Raw genomic sequence first — 23,010 nt, 5'->3', positions numbered from 1 at the left:
TGTTGATGTGATTGGAGTACCAAGGCTCTTCGCTTGGTGACAAATCTGACTCAGCATTGCACTAGTTGACATTGTCCATGAATTCAGAATTCATTCAAGGCACCACACAGTTTTTTGCCCAATAACAATTATTTAGTTCCCTATGCTATGAACATCAAAAAGTGTACGTACACTCCATGGATTGCAGATTGGAAAGGTCAGTTAAATCATGATCTGAGATGTTAAACCAATATTAATGACTGGGAGCAATACAGTAAAAACAAAGAGGTGATGGCTGGAAGGTTTAGAACGAATCTTAACCTCTGGCATTGCTCTGGGCAACCCTCCAGACCATCGTTCTTCGCCTGCCCGCCATTACAGAAGGGGAAAGACCATATGCAAATCAGGCTTGTTCCCACCCCAGAAGGGGCAGTCCAGCCCAAACTGCTAAGCCACATCCCCTCTGTACGAGTCCACAAGCATCGCCAGACATGTTTCAGCCTTGTTGGGCATCATCAGTGAGGAGTAGCTTGGGTCTCTAGGCCCAGCAGGCACGGGACCCACGTCTGGGCATACCCGTCCCACTCGGGGTGACAAAGCAAAAACAAAGAAGTGATGGCTGGAAGGTTTAGAATTAATCTTAACCTCTGGCATTGCTCTGGGCAACCCTCCAGACCATCGTTCTTCACTTGCCAAGCCATTACAGAAGGGGAAAGACCATATGCAGTGCCATTAAGTGAAAACTAAAACAGAAGTACAAGACAGTCGACTTAGAATAGGCATACGTTTCTAAATATGCTATATTTTAATTAACACTTGCTTATAAACCAACCACGGGCTTCCCCTAGCAGGAACACATGTTATTTTCTCTGTCCCATCAGACGATCCATTCATAACTTTGAATTAGCATTTTACGTATGGACTAGCATTTCCCTGCCTTCCGGCTTGGTTCATGTGTCCTAGCAACAAGGTCAGGTGACTGCGTCACCTGACTGACCCTGTGGAGGTTACTATAGTAACCCCTCAGAACTGCGATTGCTTTCAGCGTTTGAGAAACTACCCTCCACTGAGCACGCCAAATCCCCAAGCCGGTAAGCACTTGCTATCGCACTTGGCAAATTACACTGCTCGCATTTAATTCCATTTCACATAAACACGATGATATATTCATTTTATAGATCACGGCTAGATATCCGGAATAATCACACCAAACACGAACTTTTATACTGCACTATTGCTACAGCTACGGTACCTCGGCCAAGCAATACATCACGACTTGCCCTGAGTTAAGGTAATATTTGCCTCTCCTCTATTTTACATGATACCAAAAATCGTAAATTACATTATGAATACTTTAGCAAGCACTCTTCAATAGACTAAATACGCTCTATTTGCTTCATATTTCACAGCATACTGAACTGACCAGCAACATGTTTTGGGAATCATCCGTGGCTTTATTTTTTCTATAGTTTGACTATGACCCTTCTGAGAACAATTACAATAAGGTATGCTTTATTTTCCATAGCCTACATACTTACCTTTAGAGTCATGGTGTGTACATAGTAATCTAATGCCATGCTTTTTTCTTTCTTTTCTCTCCCATTTCCAATTGCTCCTTGCTTTGACACTCTTCCCCCTACCCTGACAGGCTTCTAGAATGAACACAGTTCAGGTTTAGCATTAGCATTATAGTCCAATGTACTACATGTATCTATATGCCCTGATGACGACCTCATAGGTTGAAACACGTGTTGGCATTTTCTGTATTTCTTGGCATTGTTTGGCATCTTCTGTATTTCTTGGCATTGTTTGCATGGACTTCGTTTTGGACACTGCCTGGAATTTATCTATTTTCAGTACCAAGTACCTTACATGAAATGTGTACCTATGTGTATCAAGAATGTACCACTTTTCTTTTGTAACTTTGAATCAGTATGTACTATTACTTACTTGAATGTAAAAAACTGGGCTTTTTGAACCATAAATCAATTGAACCACAAATCAGTTGTGCCTTTTTGTGAATACTCCTCATCCACCCTGTTCAAACTTACCACATCTAGTGAGCATACAACAGGTAACAAGCGCAGCCTGTGCAGATGGTTACCCCTCACAATCTGTACAAGATTAGGTTGTTTTCTCACAAATATATCATCAGCCTAAGAAATGGCAGGAAATGTTGATTATAAATACAAATGGCACTAAGATCTTGAGCATTATCAGAGAATTCCGTTACCAAGTCAGCATTTCAAGCTAACTACCTCTGAAGCAAGTGGTGATATTCCAGAGGTTTGTGGGTAGGTGGCTGCTGAGAAGCAAGCCTCTCTTTGCAATTTGGAAGGTGCCCAGATGAACATCAGCAATGCAATAAAATAATTAAAGCAGTCGTGCGCTCCAGGCCCTCACGTCCTCTCAAATATGGTATGAAGAGCAGACCCTTTTTCATGTACACATATTTTATAAAAGTTATTTATGGATAGCATTAGTTCACTTCATCTACCTTCCACATAGGCAGTATGACATATTATCCTGAGTTATAAAAATGGCTGTTGGAAGTTGCCTGCAATGTTCCATCCCATTGCCTTATTAGGTGCAACAAGTACGGTATTTTGTTCCCTTTTACTTCAAGAGTTGGAACAGGTGAACATAGGAATAAGATAGTTCAAATGTATGAAACAGGCTTTAAAAAAGGTGCAGAAAACACAAAGCATATTTCTCAGCCTGGGCGTAGCTCTAATAGTCTCTGGGTATCCCAGGTGTCTCTGGGCTGAACCACACCCAAAAGACTAGACTGCACATGCAGTTCTGGGAACCAAAATATGTGGGGGCATCCATCTTGTCCCCATTCATGCACTACATGTCCAATCCCCAATGTTATCCTATGGGAGTGAGTGAGCCTGGTGCCACAAGCGCCAAGTCTGACTCCAAGTGGGTCTTTGGAGGGATGGAGAGGCCCTTGAGAGCCATGTCGGTGATCGTGGCCTGGCTCCAGCCTGACATCTTGGAGGGCTGGGGACATGAGGGGCAGGAATCATGACAGTGGCATTGTAACATAGCCTTTTCTCTATACTAAAACACTTAATCTGCGGGAGTGTCTGTTGTGGAAAAGCTTCCTCAACACATTATACCTTAAGAGGCATGCATATATGTTGTGTTTGGAAAGATATAAATGCCATTGAAATATGTAATATGTGTTTACTGGCCAATTTAGAAAATTGTACTTTCAATAGTTGGTTTACAATGTTGCAGCTGTTAAATCTAAGGCTTTCTGCACTCTTAATGTTGAAAAAGCAGAACTCATTGATATTATCTCTTGTGAAGTTCTGTGAACATGTTTCAAAACAGCAAAATTGGTGCTTGATTTTTCATCATTGTATTTGATATTTATGTTTGTAAGGCTTGCTGCAAACCAAGCAAAACAATAAATAAATACATAAATAAATAAGCAACACCTAAGAATAGTGTCTTGGTTGCTTGACTATATAAACCCTTGGTGTGCCATAAACACTAGAAAGAGACCAAAGCTAGCTTGGCTTGCAGCCGCTTGAGATAAGCCTTCCAGCAGACTGATAGAAATGATGGCTACATAGGACACTACTACTATACAGTGACACTGGATCAAAGAGCACCTCAAGCAAGACAGACACAACTGCTGCAATACTGAAAAGCAACCTTCAATGCATGATTGAAACAAGTGCACCCGATTGGCAGGTATTCGATGGCATCAAATTAAAGATATATTTACTAATTTTGCTCCAGAATCTAACATCACTCCCACATTATCCTTCAGCCTCATATCATGACCCTTTTTGTAGAATTATTTACAAACCAGCTTACCACTTGTTAACCTCTTTCTATTTGCTATTTGTCAAGTACCATTAAGCTGCTTGGCACTCAGCCAGCTTCTAACTCAGTCCACCACCCTTCCTCTCATTCCTAGGCTGCTACGCTTGTTTTTGAGTCTTTTGTCTGTTGTTCAGTATCAAGGTTTCAGTGGCAGCTGATGATTTTCTTTATTGGAGGGGCGTAAATATTTCCCACAAATATACCAGAGCGACTGAGCACAGCAAGGGAAAAGTAAATTTTTTGAATGATGGGTTAAAAAGGTGCATTTTACAGCACACTTTCTAGGAAAAATTGGGTTAAAAGTCAGACAGTTGGCAATTGGTTTTGTAGGGTAGCTGGTGAAAAGATCCAATGGATGCACACCACCAAAATTGCATAGCATCTGCTCCCAATGCACTCTCTTAATGTTGTTGTCCACAATAAAGGGCAGCATACATTTTCTTTTACCTAACCTGTACCATTCACTTGCATGCTGGCTGTGCCAATATATGCTAGTGTTCCCATATCAAATTATACTCAAAAGAAGGTCTGGGAGTCCTACCCGCACGAACACAGCCCATTGACATGTTCTTGGATGGATGGCCCCCAGGAGAGTCTCAACCACGCTTTACCTCAAATCGCCCTCCACAGAGGAGAAATGTCCATATGCATATCAGTCTTTGTCCCACCCAAAGGCAGTCCAGCACAAAATGCTAGGCAAATCTCCTATGAACAGGAGTACCAACAGAAACCCCAAACACACGTTTTGGCATAGTCAGGCCTCATCAGTGAGGTGGAGCTGTGCCTCTCTGAACACAGAGAACAAGCGGTCCACGTCTAGATTACCCTGGTAACTTAGGGTGAGACCCCAAGAACCTCAAATTATACAAAAGATCATACTCATGTTTGCTTTGCTCATAATCCAGGAATGATTCTAGAAGAAAACATGTCCATGCTGGTTTGACCAATATATGGTAGTATCTCCATGTAAGAAGAATACTCCTGTTGAATTTGCAAGTAAAACTGCCATGCCACAATACAAAAACATGGACAAACTGGCTGGACCAATGTAGTTATCATGTTTGCTTTACCAATGATGCCCAGTAAAAAATGGCATGCCACACTAAGAAACTGTATCCAGTCAGGTAATAGCACATATCATGCTTGCTTTATCATAGATGCCTAGTACAAAATGCCATGCAAAAGTAAAACATAACTAGACTGGGTGAACCAAAATGCCAGTCTAGCAACATAACAACTTTTATCATGCTTGCTTCAACATAGATAGTCAGTAACAAATGCCACATCAAATAAATAGCTAGACTGGCTGCACCAAAATGCCAGTCTAGCTGGTTTACTGTGATTTTACCAATAACTTTTTATTCAAAGTATTTTTTACTGAAACATTTTTTACCAAAAAAATACTGATTTTTTTTTTTTTATGATTTGGGGGGCTCACCCCCTCAACCCACCTTTACCCCATGTTTTAATCCTCCAAAGCCCCCACCAGTGTTAACCCCTACCCCACCCCATTTATATATATATATATATATATATATTATTCAATAACAAATAGCTCAAAACATTTTTTTGCTAAAATCACTGGATACCGTGTAGCCACGTAATAACACATATCATGCTTGCTTTATCATAGATTCTCAGTATAAAAATGCCATGCCAAAGACATAGCTTGACTGTTGCACCAAAATTCCGGTCTAGTCATATAATAACACATCATTCTTGCTTTATCACAGATGCCCAGAAAAAAATGTCATGCCAAAGTTAAAACACTAAAGCTAGACTGGCTGCGCTAAATTGCATTCTAGCCACGTAATAACACATATCATGCTTCATTTATAAATAGATGCCCAGTAAAAAATACATATCATGCCTCAGTAAGAAATAGCTAGACTGGCTAAACCAAAATGTCAGTCTAGCCAGGTCACAACACTCAACATGCTTGTTATTTCATAGATGCCCATTCAAAATGCCATTCCAACTCCCCCCGACTAACCACCTGTGAAACCCCCTGCCAGCCACAAATACAAGTACACACACAAAATAACATTCACATGCTCATTGACACATAGCATTTGCTCGCTCATTCACATGTGCACCAATACAGCAAACACATGCTCATTCACACATACACCGATATACCATACACACATTCATATACATGCATGTACTAAAGTACTTAATCTTACCTTCTGCCCTGTCTAGTAACTGCAGTAGGTTATTTTGTTCTACTATTGTGCTACCGATGCAGTTATTTTATATCAGTTGAAATAGAGTTTTGTATCAGTTGAAATTGATGTTGTGATGTATAATAGTTAGTATTTTGTATTTTTGTAGTTTTTATACTTTTTAATTTCTGCCAATATGCACTATATTGAAAAGTTGTTTCAACAACTAAATTAATACAAAAAAAAAGATTGTAAGAGCCCCTCTACTGAGAAGGAACATGGGTCAAATACCCTTTTCTATGGAATTTCTTCCACTTAAGAGGATCTACAACTATGTTTTTGCTCACTGTACCATTGACAGAGGAGAAATACCCATTTGCATATCAGTCTTTGTCCCACCCACAAGGTCAGTCCAGCACCGAAATTAGAAATTACATATTTGTCCCATGTTGTTCTCAGTAGAGGGGCTCCCACACTCCTTTTCAATTTTGTAAAACTTGGGCCCTCCTGAGTGGAAGAGGTTCCATAGAACAGGGTATGTGTCTCATGTTCGTTCTCAGTCAAGGGGCTCCCACTCTCCTTTTCAATTTTGTAAAACTTGGGGTTTCACCCTAAGTAACCAAGGGTACTCCAGACATGGACCCCTTCATGCTCACTGTGCCTTAGAGAGGCTCAGGTTCACCTCACTGAGAAGGCCCAACAAGGCTGAAACACGTTTTTCTTTTTAAATAACACTTTCATGGGTTGCACTTCTGGAAGAGACAATATACATCACACAAACATAATTATTCCATGTGTAGTATTTATTCTTTGCATTAATTTTCATGCAACTTTAGTTTTTCATTCACTGATTCACATATTCATATTTGTTTCCCGTCTGTACACATATATTTCTCTCAACACGTGTTTCCCCACGGATAATGCCCGTGGTTCTTCAGGAGAGATACTAAATTTTAGGTTCTTTTATGCTTACAGAAAATGATCTCTCTGATTTCTTAATATTCCTTCTTCATTTTTATATCTCTCATTTTTACTTTCATGGAGATATTTTTCAAAATGTTGTTCCCTGGTGTGCTGTGAGCCTCAGTCAAACAGATTTAAATATTGCTGCAGTCGCAATATAAACACTCAAGAGTGCAGCATCCAGGTAAATCTAACGGCTAATCTAGGCACCTAATAATCGCCGAAATAGGATAACAAAGCCGACAAGAACTGCAATTAGTGAAACAAAAAGGCTGAAACGCGTGTCTGGGGTTGCTGTTGGTACTCTTGTTCAGAGGAGAATTGCCTAGCATTTCGGTGCTGGACTGCCCTTGTTGGTGGGTGCAAGTGGGCATTTCTCCTCTGTGAAGGGTGCATTGAGCTGAAACGTGGCTGTAGACCCTCCTGAGTGGGAGAAATTCCATAGAACAGGGTATTTGACCCATGTTCGTCCTCAGTAGAGGGGCGCCCACACTCCTTTTCACATTTCCTTTTTATACTTCAAGCTAGCCCAGGCGAGCTCCCTCAGCTGCAGAAAGCAGCTGAGGCCGCGCTCTGTGTTTACACTGGGCTGGTGCGGGTCCCATAGCTCTCAACCCACATGCTTTTGGCGGGTGTCACCCGCCTTCTAAAAGGCTGACTCACCCGCCAAGCCTCCAGCACTCCCATTCATTTCAATGGGCGTCTCACCCGCCAAAAACAAAATCGGGTGATTTCACCCGCCTTTGCAACACAAATGGTTGAGATCTATGGGGTCCACCTTCATATTGGGCAATGGAACTGGAGGGTCTATGCCCCCTCGCCCATTATGGACATGACCCCCTTTAAAGGGGAGATTAGGATGACTGGCGTATAGTTGGCAGTCTTTTCCCTGCTCACTTCAGTTTAATGAGTATATGTTCTTGAAATAGTGTGTATAACACATGTTCCGCATTTTTAATGAAAATTATATCAGGTACTATGCGCAATAAATGTTTGATATTTTCGAGTTGATATTTAACTATCCATGCAACGATATGTAGGCTTACATGTTAACTCTCTATTTCAAGTAATGCCACCATGACAGTAATTGTTTTAAGAAAAATCTACCTACCAGCAAGTATTCTAATTCTATGACAAGACAGGAGGCTCATATTATGCATTAGCTTTCTTTACTCTGACATACACAGCAGCAAAGAAAATTAAATTTGTATAAACTTTTTCTAAAATTTTTTAACACAACATCAACACATTACATTTATAAATGTCCCATTCCAAGATGGTGGACAGGTCATGCCCCCCTGGGAGCCAATGGGCATGCAGCCAAGTCTATAAATGTCTCTGTAAACAATAACAAAATCCTCTTTCTTTGCTGCTGACACCACAGAGCTAAGTCACCCCTTTCAGTTGTGTCTTACATTGTTTGTCAGTAGTAGGCTTTATTAGTTTGAATATGGCATATATGGTAAATATGTGTTAATTACCTTTTATTATAAAGGAATTTGTGTATTTGATACATTGTATCTGGATAGCCGCGTGCGGCCGTTGGTTTCATTTTGGTGTCTTTCAAAAAGAAAATATGTATTATGCTTATACATCATGTTTCAGCTGAAGCAGTGGTGCAATGGTTGAATTTCGGACTACAGTCCATGAGGTTGTGAGTTCGAGGGAGCGCTCTAATTAATTTCTTCTTTAAAAATTTCTTGCGCTTGTAAACTCAGGTGTTTCTAGTGCATTAATCAACTCGCTCCCGGCGTGCGCGAGAGCAGTGTTGTTTACACTGTTCCCTCTTCATTTCGCCTGTGCATTCCAGGTGTAATGGTTTATTGGGCGTGACACCCTTTAGGCTCCTGTTGCGCGCTGGTCAGAAAGAAGCTGTTGCTTGACACCGGGCGTGTACAGGGCTCTTGTTTGAATTCGTGCCCCTTGACAGATTTATGGTCACCTGCGGATTCCAGGTGCTGCAGGCTTTGGGTTCGGCCTGCCCCTGTGGCTTATGTTTGTAACAAAAGCCTCTGTTTCAGTACTGAGCCAAGTTAGCTCAAATATAGAGCTGCAGGTCTCCCATGCAGGAAGACCAGGGGTTCGCGGCTGACCAGCGCATGTTTATTTGTATATTTTAAGATTAGATATTTTAATTATTATATTTTAAATAATTGTATTTTACAGTGGAGGTATTTGATTGTCACCTTTTTTGCTCAGTTGAGCAGGGATTTCCTAATGGGCATTTGGTTGGTTCATGACTTCTTCAGAAAGATTATAGCACAAACATTTTAATATTAAAAATGTGGTTTTGTTAAATGTTTGTAATTTCGTATCCCTGGTGACACAATACATTTCCTTACCTTTAGTGCTGGAAAGAAAGAATGTATACTGATAGACTGTGGGTTTGTTAGGTCAAAGTCTGACCATCCAGCGCAAGAGCCCGATGCACTGCCAGTCTGCAGTTTTATTTTATTTTCTTTGTTTATTTATTCATTTACTTATTTCTTAAGTTATGTGCTTTGCCTTCACTGTAGGTGCCATAACCTGTTCGGTTTCAGGTTCAGCCTGATTCTATTGCGAGGTTACCCCCTCGTGTACTGCTGATTATCACACCCTGCTCGGGCGAGCAGTTGGAGGTGCACTTGCTCAGTGTATCCTACCTTCAACTTGACAGTTTTCTTTTGTTTGGGTTATCTTCCCTGGAAAGGTGCAGTCACCTGCTCGGTGGCAAGGTTGCCTGGGGTTTCTGCGAGGGGTCCCCTCGTATACGGCTGTGTCCACACCCTGCTAGGGTGAGCAGTTGAGGTACACTTGCTCAGTGTTTCCTCCCTTAAAGTCGGCAACTTGGGTAATTACCTTAACTGGCATGCACCATAACCTGCTCGGTTTCAGGCTCTGCCTGAGTTCTACTGCGAGGTTACCCCCTCGTGTACTGCTGATTATCACGCCCTGCTCGGGCGAGCAGTTGGAGGTGCACTTGCTCAGTGTATTCCTTCCTTAAGGTCGGCAGCTTTGTTTAGGTGCTGCATATGGCTGACGCCATTGTTTGGTCTTGTAGGCGTGCAGTAACCTGCTCGGTTTCAGGCTTCGCCTTGTTCCTACTGCGAGGTGCTCCCTCGTGTACTATTGGTTGCCTCACCCTGCTGGGGTGAGCAGTTGAGGTGCACTTGCTCAGTGTACGCTTTGATAAACAATATGTTTAAGTGTTGACTGGAACACATTTGCGTTTTTCAGAATTGTCAGTGGCCCAGATAGCTCAGTGAGTATCAGCTTATATAAGGGCCGGGGATTCGGTCCCCTGTGAGGGCGTAACCCCTCTTCTTTGGATATTTTATATATATTTCATATATTATATATTCTTTATTTATTAAGTACTTTAAAGAAAAGAGTGTGGAAGTGGTTGCAAACAGACCCATATGGGGTTGTACCTTCCTCTCTAACCATCTCTCTGGTGTTATCATTCGTCTTTTAGTTAAAAATTCTGTCACCCTTTACCTTAGTTAGTTTCAGGACAACTCAGTCCTTTCCTTAGGTTTTGATTCCCGACCTCAATTGCTCCACCCAATACCCGTGCTGATTAAGCTACAGTATTTTCTCTCAACATGAGGAAGAATAAAGATGATGCGTTATGCCTCTATTGAGGTCTGTAGGGCTTAAGGCTCTCTTTAGTGGGGACGTTTGTTCTCCCCTACTTTTGTCCCATTGGACATTCCTTATTCTATTGGTTTCTGGTGGAGACAGGGTCAGCTCGAGGGTAACCGTTCAGTTTTTTTACATGACAAGTTGAGCAACCATGTTTTACTTGGATGGAGTGTTTGGAAACACTTGATGGTATCAGTTAGACGAGTTGCCAAATAATAACTTTCTGGCGCTTGCCCCATGTTTTTCCTCCCAAAGCTTGGCCTATGGTTCAGCTAACCGTCTAACAGTGTGTTGCAACTTCTCCTCTGCTTGAGGAGTACACGCAGGCTTCTGTACCCTCATGAGCGTTGCTTAACCTCTTTAGAGTGCTGTTTTCATATCCGTGCTGACCCTTCTGATACAGGTTCCTAATTTTGGAAAGGTCTACATCAGTCTTTTATCCTGCTGAGATCGATAAGTGAACACCTCACACCACACAACGTTCGTAGTAGTGATAAGCACCACTCATATACCTGAGGGTTCGTAGTACTGTATAAGTACTGTTTTGCTATGGACAATGTGCTTAGTTTTTCCTTCCCCTGATTCCCTTAGTGGCCAGTCAGCCTCACATGAATACAGTGACTCAGACCTCAGGGTTTGAGGGGACAGTGGTCCCAGATTTCTTCTCAACCTTGCATTTACGGGGCATTGATAATTATCCAGAGTCCTTTCCCCCTCATTCCCCTTCCTGCCATCCTTGGGGGAGATTGCATCATAATATTACACCTCTGGGAGTATCCAATGGTTTCCGTTTTTTTCCTTTTTACAGGAGTTCTGGCGGGTGACCAGTGCAGACTCGCACTGAGCATTTCCCTCCCGTCTGTTACTTTCCTTTGTGCTAATCTCTGGTATTTCAATAAGTTAACCGGAGCCTGTTCACAGTCAGGGGATTGGTTAGAGGCGCTAGTGGGTATTTATTTCTCTTAACGGCGTAAAGCGGGGCTTTAATGTGGTCCTCAGGGTAGTTTTCTTCTGGATTGCAAGGTTTTTCCTTTGGATGAGTGGGGGAGGTTTCTATTCTTTTGGGAAGGCTCAATATCCCTTGGTGGGATAGAGGGGTCTGGGAGTGATACTATCCCCCATCCACGTTATTATGACCCTCTATCACGATGCGTTCCAGAGTCTATACATTAACTTTCAGACGGTGTCTGCCGCTACGATTACCAGAGTGCTGGGATATATATTTGGTTGATGACTTGATTATCATAGTCACCTGCATGGCAGGTGGACCTTTGGGGTTTTCACAAGAGTTTGTTTGCAGTAAGGTGCCAGCTCAGGGTGCTGTGAGCTTCAAAGATCTGCAAATTGGCTGAAATATAGGTTGGACCTCTTCTGGTGTACACCTTCAGTTTAACCGTTTAGTGATCAGTTCTTTGCAGTTTAGAGTCTTGCTAAGATTTTGGAAATTTGGTGTCCTCCTTCGGTTACTTTTGATCCTCTATGGGATTTATCACCAGGGAGGAGGGAACAAGGTTCAAGCACCGGGCATACCTACAAGGGGGTTTAGATATCACTATAATGGTAGTGATTGGATGTCGGATACATTTTTTTCTTCTTGCCAAGTTTGGCCTCTTAAGGATCAGGTTTGTAATATCTGCCTTTTGTCATGGTAGCAGAGTCCTTCTTCAAGAGTTCGGGAGGTCTGAAGGTCTCCGTGTTGGCGGTTTGACGGGTTTAGCTTCTCAGGTGGGGCCCTCTCTTCCATTCTGCTTCTGCCTCCAGAAGACTTCCCTCCTTAGTATACACATATGTCTGAAGACAATTGTAGATTAATTCTATTGCTTTTCAGCTCCGCTCAGGATGGATTGTCCTATTACAAAATTTATAAAAATGATTTTTTACTCCCATTTTACCCTTTTGAAGATTTGTCTTTCCCTCTTGGTTCCCCAGTGTAGTTCTGTGACATGCCCTGTTTCTAATGCGATATCTTCCTTTAATGCATGGGATGGAACCTATAAGACTTTCACCCCTATGGGGTACTTTTCTTTATCTCCAGGAGAGCTAGGTGTTTGTTTTCATTGGTTTGCTTTCTAGGTCCCCAAAAATGGTACGAATTTAAGTGTTTTGAATATTTGATTGAACAACATAGGTGTTTATTTCAGATGGTTTTGTCCTAACCTATTAGTATAGGAAAACTTTGTTCAATGTTTTTCCCTCTTTTAACCAGTTGGTTTTGGTGGCCTGTAAGGAACGCTGGAATTGGCACATTTCCTGTTTTCTTGCAGTGGATTTGACTTTGCCTTATAAAACAGCTTTTCAGGCAACCTAGTCTTGGCCAATTCTCTGATTGGTCAACAGATTGATTTAATGAAAGCATTTAAAAAATGTTTCCTTTCCTATTATTTTATTATATTATCTATTATATTGGATCATTTTGTACGTACTAATGAGATGCAAGGGCTTTGAACTTGCATAATATGAGCCTCCTGTCTTGTCATAGAATGACTAATCCCCCACACTAACGTGAGATGGGGGTTTAGATTCTATTAAAGACAAGGAGGCGATTATTATCCCTCCCACCCACCCTGGATATGATATGATATGACAATTGTGATACGCATGTACACAGGTGGTTCAAGTGAGAACATTCTTTGGTTTGTTGTTCTTCCCAACCACCCACCCTTCTTGCTTGTTGTTCTTACAGGTACGAGTTGAGGTTCTGCTCAGGAGTGTGGATCGCAGTTACAAGTTCTGGAGTGCTTGATTTTGTATTTCTGGTGAGAAGTTCGGCTTTAAGGAGATTGGTTCTGCTTCTGTTGAGGAGTTTCGAGTTCGCCTGGTTCATGGAATCGTCGTTCATGGAATAGTGTTAAGGATGGCTACAGTAACATTTTTGTGAAAGAACAGCTTCAGAAAGAGGATTTTGTTATTGTTTACAGAGACATTTATAGACTTGGCTGCATGCCCATTGGCTCCCAGGGGGGCATGACCTGTCCACCATCTTGGAATGGGACATTTATAAATGTAATGTGTTGATGTTGTGTTAAAAAATTTTAGAAAAAGTTTATACAAATTTTATTTTCTTTGCTGCTGTGTATGTCAGAGTAAAGAAAGCTAATGCATAATAATCGCCTCCTTGTCTTTAATAGAATCTAAACCCCCATCTCACGTTAGTGTGGGGGATTAGTCATTGTACTTGTTTTAGCAGCAGTTGCCCTGGGCCGACCTTGTTTCTGCATAGCACTACCAATTCAAACATGCTCTGTGTAGAAACTCGCAACCTATCTGCAAATGGTTCACAGGGAGGATCATTTTGTAACACACGTCTGTGCAGCAAACATGCTAAATGTGGCCGTGATTAGGAATCAATGCTGAGGTTCTATTAAAGCGAAGCTAAAGGGTGATAAGAGGAAAAAGGGAATGTGTGCTGACCCACTGAAGTTGCTCGGAGATTGCTGCACTAGACAGTCCAGAAAGGGTTTAGTTTATGAAAATAAACGATGGAAGTTGTGGCTGATTAGGGTTACATGTTGTAATGTCCTACCTTTATTGTTGTTGTCATGTTAGAGGAACAGTCCTCTGTTTATTACAGTTTGTTGGTGGGCGGCGACCCACGTGGGCAAGGAGGCGGGGTTACCGCCGGGGATTCAGTTTTCCTGAATAAGGAACTGTTCAGACTTACCATCATTGCCTCCTGATTTATTGACTCGTTATTCATCTGTCCACAGTTATATGCATACTATAGCGCGGCGTACTGCAGTTCATTCTCAATTGAATATTCAACACGTCTTTATAACGACTCGTTTTATAAAACGAAACTTTTATAACAAAAAATATGACACATTGTTTTGGGAGGGGTTCCCCACCAAACCCGTTTCCCACCCCTAGAAACCCACCCCAGCCGTTTCCCCCACAAGAATGAACCCTTTACCCCACCCCACATCCATTTTCGTTATATTTTTCGTTACAAAAGATTCGATATATATTCTTCTTCATAACATTTTCGTTATAAAGACTGTATACCGCTGATTAGTAAACATTAAGATTTCTGCACCATACAAGAAACTTGACTGCTTTATTCATATCTTTGAATACAATCTGAGGACTTCCAACGTTATTGTAAATGATGCATCAGTGTGTGACGCAGTTGGGAAGGCAGAGCCAGTGGAAGAGAGGGTAACCGAGGTAGATACATTTGGAGAGAAATAGATGGTGAGATAGAAGAGGGAGAAAAAGGGGAGGTTGGAGAGTTGGGGCTGATGAAAGGTAGTGTAGTGTCCTCTATGCCCATGGCACTGCAGGACACATAGGACATGCCCCTACCTGTGCCCTTTGCATTATTGTTGTGGGTTGGAGCCTAACCCTGCAAGTAAGAGCGTGGATTTGACAGGTAGAACTAATTAGATGTGTATTTGGTTAGGAAACGGGGAATGGATTTCAGGAGAGAGACAAAGCATGAGAAATAGGAAGAAAGATACATGCGCAGACAACGTGGTCCCCTTTAGCCCAGCACCGCCATTGCCAATCTTCCTGAAGTGCTCCTTGCTCACCTGTGCACTGCATGCTTGACAGATTCCTCGTTGTGACTGGCCACTATGAGGTTGTAGCGGTGCCCGTGGGTGGCGATCAGCTCCAGGAGGGTGTCGAGGGAGCGCTGGTAGCTGTGGGGACCAGAACACAGAGCACCGTGAGAGTATGACGCATTGGGACTCTGCTGGGATATCTCTATCTACAGACATGAAGTACTCAAACATTAAAATAACAGAAAGAAATGAACTGACACTTCCGCACTGCTGGCGGTCGTTGGGGCCTTTAGAGGAACTTTATGAGAATATGCATACCTGGAGTCAGTTATAATTTCGACAATGTCCCAGAGCCAGTGTCAACAAGCTTCTAGTAGAATACAGTAGACTGTAGATATTTCCTAAGCGTTGTGTTGTGTATATAAAATACGCACTTTCATATGTCATCCTGTGTCGTTGATGTAAACAGCGACTTGTCACGACTACTCCAATAGATACTGTAGACAGTTTGCTGAGACAGCTGGGTCAATAGGGTATTCCAGGGCACCTGCGTGTGTGTTCCTTCCTCTTCCTTAAGAGTGCATGTGTAAATGGGCAGATGCTTCACACAGGTATGGGTAGGAGGATGCAGGTGATGTAGGTCCAGGGCTTTAAGTGGGAGGTAGAATCAAGGGGGCCTTGGTTATGGGGCTTGACCCAAGTACGGAAGGGTAGGGTGGGGAGGTGAGGGTTGCGGGGCGAGGGGGGGGGGCTGGCAATTGCTTGACTCCCAGGCAGTGGGAGCCTTGAAGGAGAGGTGGAGCACACTGCTATCATCCTTTTGGTGCACCCCGACTATCCTTCTTGTTTCTTAATCACAGGCTCTGATCCCCGCCAGCAATAAGGAGAGGCACACCAAATAAGAATGACAGCAGTTTGCCCCATTTGCCCTTTGTGAAGGCATCATGAAGTAAGACACAGGCAACAGATTCACTTTTCTGAATGAATTGATTTATTCTTCTTAAATGTCAGGATGGTAGAAGGCTTAACCTGCCCTATGCTAAGGTGGAATTTCCCTACCTAAAGAAAACTGAGGACAGCCTGGGTCATTAAGTTCAACTCAAAAGTCTGACTGTGCCCAAAACCTATTCTTGTCCTCACAGTTAAAGATATACAACGTGTAGGGATGTCAGCAACCAAAGAAACAGTGCTCCAAATAAAGTTCTGAGCTTCTTTCAACTCTCGGCGTACTTCCAGCTCCCCCTTCCCCAAATTCAAGACAGTTCCAAAAGGTCTCAGGGGTTCCTTCCCCAAGAATTCAACACAATTCACACTGTCCTGGGGTTCCCTTCCCCAAGAGTTCAACACAGTTCACAACATCCTTGGGGTCCCTTCCCCAAGAGTTCAACACAGTTCACAACGTCCTGGGGTTCCCTTCCCCAAGAGTTCAACACAGTTCACAACGTCCTGGGGTTTCCTTCCCCAAGAGTTCAACACAGTTCACAACGTCCTGCAGTTCCCCTTCCCAAGAATCCAGCTCTTCCAGCTTAGAACTACAAGCAGTTCCAGTCTCTTGACTTTCAATAACAATTCCAGTTCAACTTTTGTAACCATCCAGGCTTTCGATAGTTCACGCAGGTTGTTCCTTTCTTTGATCACTTCAGCACTTTTTAAACACAACAGCTTCTGTATCTTGACTTTCCTTGTTTTTTTCCAAGTAGGGGTTACTCGGTCTAGGTGTAGTTGTCGGACCACACGGTCCACCAATTACAGGTCACACAACCGATAACCCTGGGCACTTTGTTATGCTATTGGTGCTCTCTCTGGACTTTGTTGCCAACACAGGTTTGCTTTCTGAACCTGTGTCCTTAGCCAACATTCAGTTCTGTTTCTACTTGGCATTCTATTGACTTTAATACAACAGGTATTTCACCCAACTCACTCTGTGGTGTTCATACTTTTTCACCACCTTACCTTCACATTGCCGATTAGTGCTCATCACTTGCTTTCCACTTGCTTCACAAGTGCTCTTTTTCAGTTTTCACTTTGTTCTTAAATGCTCTGTAAAGGTAGACCAGAGGAACAAAGCTTGTGCTACACAATCACCATTCAGCAGAGTACCCTGGCCCCAACAAACCCTCCCCCGTGAAATGACGGAGGACTCAGCCAAGGGCAAGTTAGAACTTGCATGTCAGGTGGTCTCGCCTGAGACTTCCCCAAAAACGATCTATTACAATGTTGCAGGGTCGCAGGATTACCATTGGCCCTTGCCCTCTGCCATCCACCCCTGGATTTCTGTTCCCTGATGGGCTGGAGAGGGTCTCCTCATGCCGGGGACCCAGCTCTGTTCTCAGCGCTCTGTGTACCGTCTCATGGTGATGAGAAACACTATGGGCCTCATTACACGGTAGGCGGTGAGCCATGGCGCTATTAGCACCATGGCTCATGCCGGTAAAATACCGGCACCGCCTTGGTGGAAAGGGGATTTACCGCCCCATTCCAAGGCTGGAGGGGCGGTAAATCCCCCTTCCACCATTGCCCTTCCCCATTCCCATTTCTGCCCCATAAGGCTCTACGGGAATGGGGAAGGCGCTAATTACGGCACCGCAATGTTGCGGTGCCGTAATTAGCTCAGAGGTACCTTTGCGGGTTGGATTTTAAATCCCCCAACCCGCAAAGGGACCTCGTAGTAAGGCGGTAAGGATTTACCGGTACCAGTATTTTACCGACACCGGTAAATCCTTACCGCCATCCGTATAATGAGGCCCTATGTGTCCCAATTTGTTGCCACATATATATCCACCTAACCTGAGAGAGTGCCTGTAATGTTTAGTGACCACTGCTTGGTCTTTCCTCCTGCATGCAATGGTGTCTGCCCAGGTTTTAAAAATGAGGCATAGAACACTGGATGTATGTGTCAACTTGTTGGTAGTTTTGAGTGTACTTCCTCTCGATTGATTATTTGTAGTACTTTAAATGGGCCCATGAACCATGGTGCAAATTTGAGAAAAAAAGGGATTCCTAAATATTTAGTGGAAAGTCATACTTCCTGGCACAATTCATACTATTCAAGTCCTGTGCGCAAACGTCTTGTATCTCTTTTGGGCTTTCCTGACACGCTTAATCGCTTTTATGAACGTGCCTACAAAACTCTGGTGCAGGTATGACTGTGGGGGACATTGTAGAGTGAACCCCAAATGTAGCAAAGAAATGTGAAAACATAGTGGTGGCATGCTTATTAGTGTAAGAGGAGAACAGTGCTGATGGTAATCGTAAGGCACAATCATCCAGATCTGCAGACCTTAACAATTGTTCCATGGACTGGTTTACCCACTATCTGCCTGTCTGTTTGTGGGTGGAAAGAGGGGAGTTCCTAGAGAGTGCCAGTACTGCATGTAAGCGACCACATACAACCTCTCACAGGAGTTCTCACCCTTAAAGAGTGACCAGGCTGCTGCCCCTCCTAGACCATGGAGGGGTTCCTGAAACCATGATTTCCCTAGAATATAACTATGGATAGCATGGGCTTGCCTACATTGGAGAGCCACGTGAAAGACAGACAGAGACAGATTAGCACACAGAAAGTCTCTGAAGGGACTATGGTGCCCCGAGGGGATAAATGACTAAAGTACTGACAAATGACAGAGTAAAAAATGACTTGCAGCACTAGTTCCTATTGGAGTAATTAGCGCATAAATTTCAACCGTGCAGTAATTTCAGTGGTGCCATTGACTTCAATAGAGGTAGTGTGCACCATTCTAAAATGATGCTAATCTGGCAGCATGTGTTAGGTGTGGCTAGTGCTAATGTATGGTACTGAGGGTAAACTAAAGAGGGGGTGATTTGGGGCTTAGCATAGCATAGAGTAGTGTAGGGTTTAACGATCTTAACATTACAAAATAATAATAGCCCTAACAATAACAAATTATAATCCTACTGACATTAGTAATTAAAGTGGGATGAGAGTGGTTTGCTTAGGCCATAGACCAGCTGCAGGCAAGGAAATACAGCCAAAAATGTGAAAGCTGCATGTCAGTGTGCTTTGCAGATGTTAGATTCTGAGCACAATGGGGCAGCAGAATGTGTACTGCAAAAACAGCTCCTTTGTTCAAACAGGAATGCCAAAAAGTATGTCAGTTGCACATTTCATCCGGGCTGAAGAAGAGTGCTGTACAAAGATCACTGTGGAGAAACAGAAAGGGTTTAGAAAGTTACTGGGGTGTTGGCTAAAAGGGGATGTGTTGATTGACTGATGACATCACGACAGAATGCATGAAAATGGGTAGTAAAACAATATGGATCCTTATGCAAATATAGGCAGAGGGGAGGAAGCAAAGCGAGCTTAAAGGCTAGGGCAAGAGGTGGGAAGGGGATGGGCCAGAATAGGATCTAGTAAAGGAGTAAGTGAGAAAGAGAAAAAGAAAAATTGAGGAGTTGGGATTGATTGCTGGCTGGAGAGCGGTGAGCTGAGCTGGGCAGCAGAAAGGAGGGAGAGACCTTGCTGTGCTCCTGCAGGCAGCTGAGCATGGGGGGAAGAGGGACTGAGTCCTCGCCCCGTGGGACAAAGGGAATCCAACCGTGCAGACAAAATTGGCATTGCACGACTGGTGAGTATTAGTGACAAAAATAATAGAGAAATATTTAATTAGAGATAACTCATATTCTAATTAGTGGAAGTGTCAAATTGGGTGTGAAAGGGGCAACCCCACTTGTTCTCTGTGCACCGGAGGAAAAATGTGGTTTCCTGTACGGAAATAATAATTTGTTGAAAAGGGGGGGGCATTCTGTAGGAGTGCTAAATGCTTGTCAGTTTTACTCCCAAGGTAACAGATACAAATTGCACATCTGCTGCCAAGTTTGCTAAATGGATAACAATTATAATTTTAATTTTGCTTGAAGAAAACAGTGATTTCTATCGTGGGTGGTAAATTATCCAGGGAGTTTAAACATGTACTAGTACAAGCACAAATATAAATGTTCTGATGAATTTCAAAAGCTGTACGTTTGCAAGTTGCATATTCTGACTCACTCCTGTTTATAACATGCATGGTAGGATCTGTTGATTTATTGTAAGATTAGGACCTATGGAACATGTTTACTAGAGTTCAGGTGGCCGAGGACTGCATCGCAATGATTGAAGACACACTTACACCACCGCAGCAAGACACCCAGGCTATGCTAAGGAGGATGGCAATATTGGAAAACTGAATGGAGGATGAGGAGGGGTGATCCCGCTGGAACAACATATGCCTGAGCATCCTGCCAGAGAGGTCCCAGGGCCCCTCCATGGAATTGCACCCAGAGAAGGTGATCCAGGAGTGAATGGGGCCTCGGGGACTATTACGGTTCTTCTCTATTGGGTGCGCCTGCAGGGTCCCGGGAGGGAGGCACAGCCAGCGCCCCACCCAGAAAGGTGATTGCAAAACTGTTGAAATATCGTGATAGGGACGCCATCCTCCAGGTGACGTGCAAAAAGGGACCACTGAGCTACAACGGAGCGGTGGTGACGGAGAACCCAGACTTTACCAAAGCTGTTAAAAAAGCAAGGCAATCCTTTAATGCGGTGTGCAGGAAACTTAGTGAAAAGGGAATCAAAAATGCAATGATTTACCCAGCCATCATGCGCATCTGTGGCCCGTAAGGGCTGTGCTTCTTCACCAAGTCCTCTAAAGCCTGGGACTGGGTGGAAATGATTCCCTGCCAACCCGGTGACCGGCGGTAAAGGGAGGTAACCGGGTAAAGTACGAGTGGGGCAGCCCAGAGCTGGGACCCCTGGAAGCACGGGACCCATGGACAATCGCTGTCAGACAACAATGAGAAGTGACCCGGCAGGAAGACTAGCATGCATTACCCGCAAGTACTGTATGTTTCTGTGGTTCACTGGGTCGGGAGCATCATGTTATTGGAACGTATAGAGGCTATAGCATGGGAGTAGGGGCAGAGCGACGCAAGCGTACAGCCCACCACATCAGATACCATCTCCTGCGGTTGAGGAGATATTGAGTTAGTAGTTAAAGGGGTGATATATGCTTCTGGTTTGGGAGAAGTATGGGTTGGGGGTTCAGATGAAGGTGGGTTGTTTGGGGATTGTTGGGGTCGGTTGAGGTTCATAGCGGAATATGGAATGACCGTGGTCAGGATGAAACAAACTGGTGAGTTCAACAAACCCAGCGGGTTGCAGGTTATATGGGATGGGGTGGAACGTAGAACACTCAAAGGCCTGATGCGGAACGCCAATGGCATGCTTGATAAAATGAAGAGAAGTCACATCAGGGATCAGAAAGCGGAAATAGTCCTGCTCCAGGAAACCCACTTGATGGTAACGGAATGCAAGTGCCTTGGAAGAGGGCAGTAAAATGTGGTGGAACATGCAGGCTACCACAGAGGGTCCTGGGGTGGTAATCCTGGTACATAAATCCATGCCCTTGCAAGTAAACAAGGTGGTCAGGGATGGAGGGGGGTGGTATGTGGGAATCACGGGGGTTCTTTGGGGGGGAAACAGTCCTTATTGTCAGCACTTATGCGCCTTCACCACTGCATGCAGACCTACGGGTGGATTTAAAAACACTGCTAGCGACGTATGGGGCGAAATTCACTTGGTGGGCGATGACTTTAACAACGTCTTGGACAGGGGCATGGACCCATGGTCCAAGGGAGCAATGTGTCAAAGGGAAGAGGGGTGCACCAAACTTGCACCATTCCTGGTGATGACCGGGTTGCAGGACACATGGAGGGATCTCCACCCAATCAGATACACTTCTCTCACTACTCCGGGGCCCACAACTCCTAGTCGAGTTTGGATTACATGTTGGTGCCCTGAAAGCACTGGGCAGGGTGGTGGAGGCACAGTACCTGCCCAGAGGACTATCCAAATATGCCCCACTCTTTATCCTTTGATAGGGGAAAGAGAGCAGGGGAAGGGGAACTGAGGTTGAACGCATACAATTTGGGGAACAAAGCGATTAGGGAGGACATCCGGGAACGGACAAATACTTGAACACAGGGACGGTTGAAAGTGGGGGTGCATTATGGGAAGTGTACAAGGCGGTGAAAAGGGGGACAGCGAGATGCGCAATTGGAGTACATGAAAGGGAGGGGAGCACAAACCTATGGGAAAAGGAGGCAGAAGTGGTAGAGGCGGAGATGCGAGATGCCCACACACCATTAGTGAAAACCAAGAGGGCACTGGTTTAAGGCTGGGAGGGAATATAAGGAGGTGGTGACAGATGAAGCCCGGCAGGCTTATCTGGTCAAGCGGGCCCGAGTCTGAGCATATGACCTGGGGAAAAACGGGGGACGTATGCTTGCGTGGCTTGAGAGGAGATAGGAGAGAGGAAGTGCTGAGATGGGTCAGTGCAATATTGTGCATCGCCCAAGCTTTCGCAGACTATTATCAGAATCTTTACGCAGAAATCCGGGGACCCTCGAGCCTGGAGATAGATAGTTACTTGGCCAACATAGCATTGCCATACCTGGGGGAGTAGGAATGCCTGGGGTTAGAGATAAACATAACTAGGGAGGAGGTCCTGGGGGCTGTCCAGGCATTGCAAGCTGGGAAATCACTGGGGCCCAATGGGATCCCGGCTAAATTCTGGAGGTGCGTTTGGGATAAAGTGGGAGACCCTATGCTGGAGATGCTGCAGGAAAGCCAGGAAAAAGGCCAGCTCCCTGAAGATCTTAGATTGGCCAATATAGTAGTCATTCATAAAAAGGGCAAGTCCCTGAACGTCTGTCCCTCATATCAACCAATCGCATAATTAAATGTGGAGGCCAAAATCCTAGCAAAAGTCCTGGACAACAAGTTGCCCCTGCTAATAACCAGTCTAATACACCCAGATCAGTGTGGTTTTGTACCGGGTAGGGCTACCCGAATGAGCCTGCCGAGGATCCATACCGCCATGGCGCTCTCCGATTCATTGTATGGGCCCCACGTGGTTATGGTACTGGACTCAGAG

At 44.0% G+C, this 23,010-nt stretch overlaps 1 protein-coding gene across 1 annotated transcript in view; it reads right to left on the bottom strand.

The window, feature by feature from the left end:
* The window catches only part of PRODH2 (proline dehydrogenase 2), a 386,146-nt gene that overhangs the window by 32,734 nt on the left and 330,402 nt on the right, over positions 1–23,010 (bottom strand). Inside the window, exon 8 of the mRNA XM_069649889.1 lies at positions 15,104–15,214. Coding sequence (XP_069505990.1) covers positions 15,104–15,214 — 111 coding nt within the window. The remainder of the gene's footprint in view (positions 1–15,103; positions 15,215–23,010) is intronic.

This window comes from Ambystoma mexicanum, chromosome 3p (genome assembly GCF_040938575.1).
Source record: "Ambystoma mexicanum isolate Mex_15411 chromosome 3p, UKY_AmexF1_1, whole genome shotgun sequence".
NCBI classification, from domain to species: Eukaryota; Metazoa; Chordata; class Amphibia; order Caudata; family Ambystomatidae; genus Ambystoma; species Ambystoma mexicanum.
This window is presented reverse-complemented; position numbering and strand designations above follow the sequence as displayed.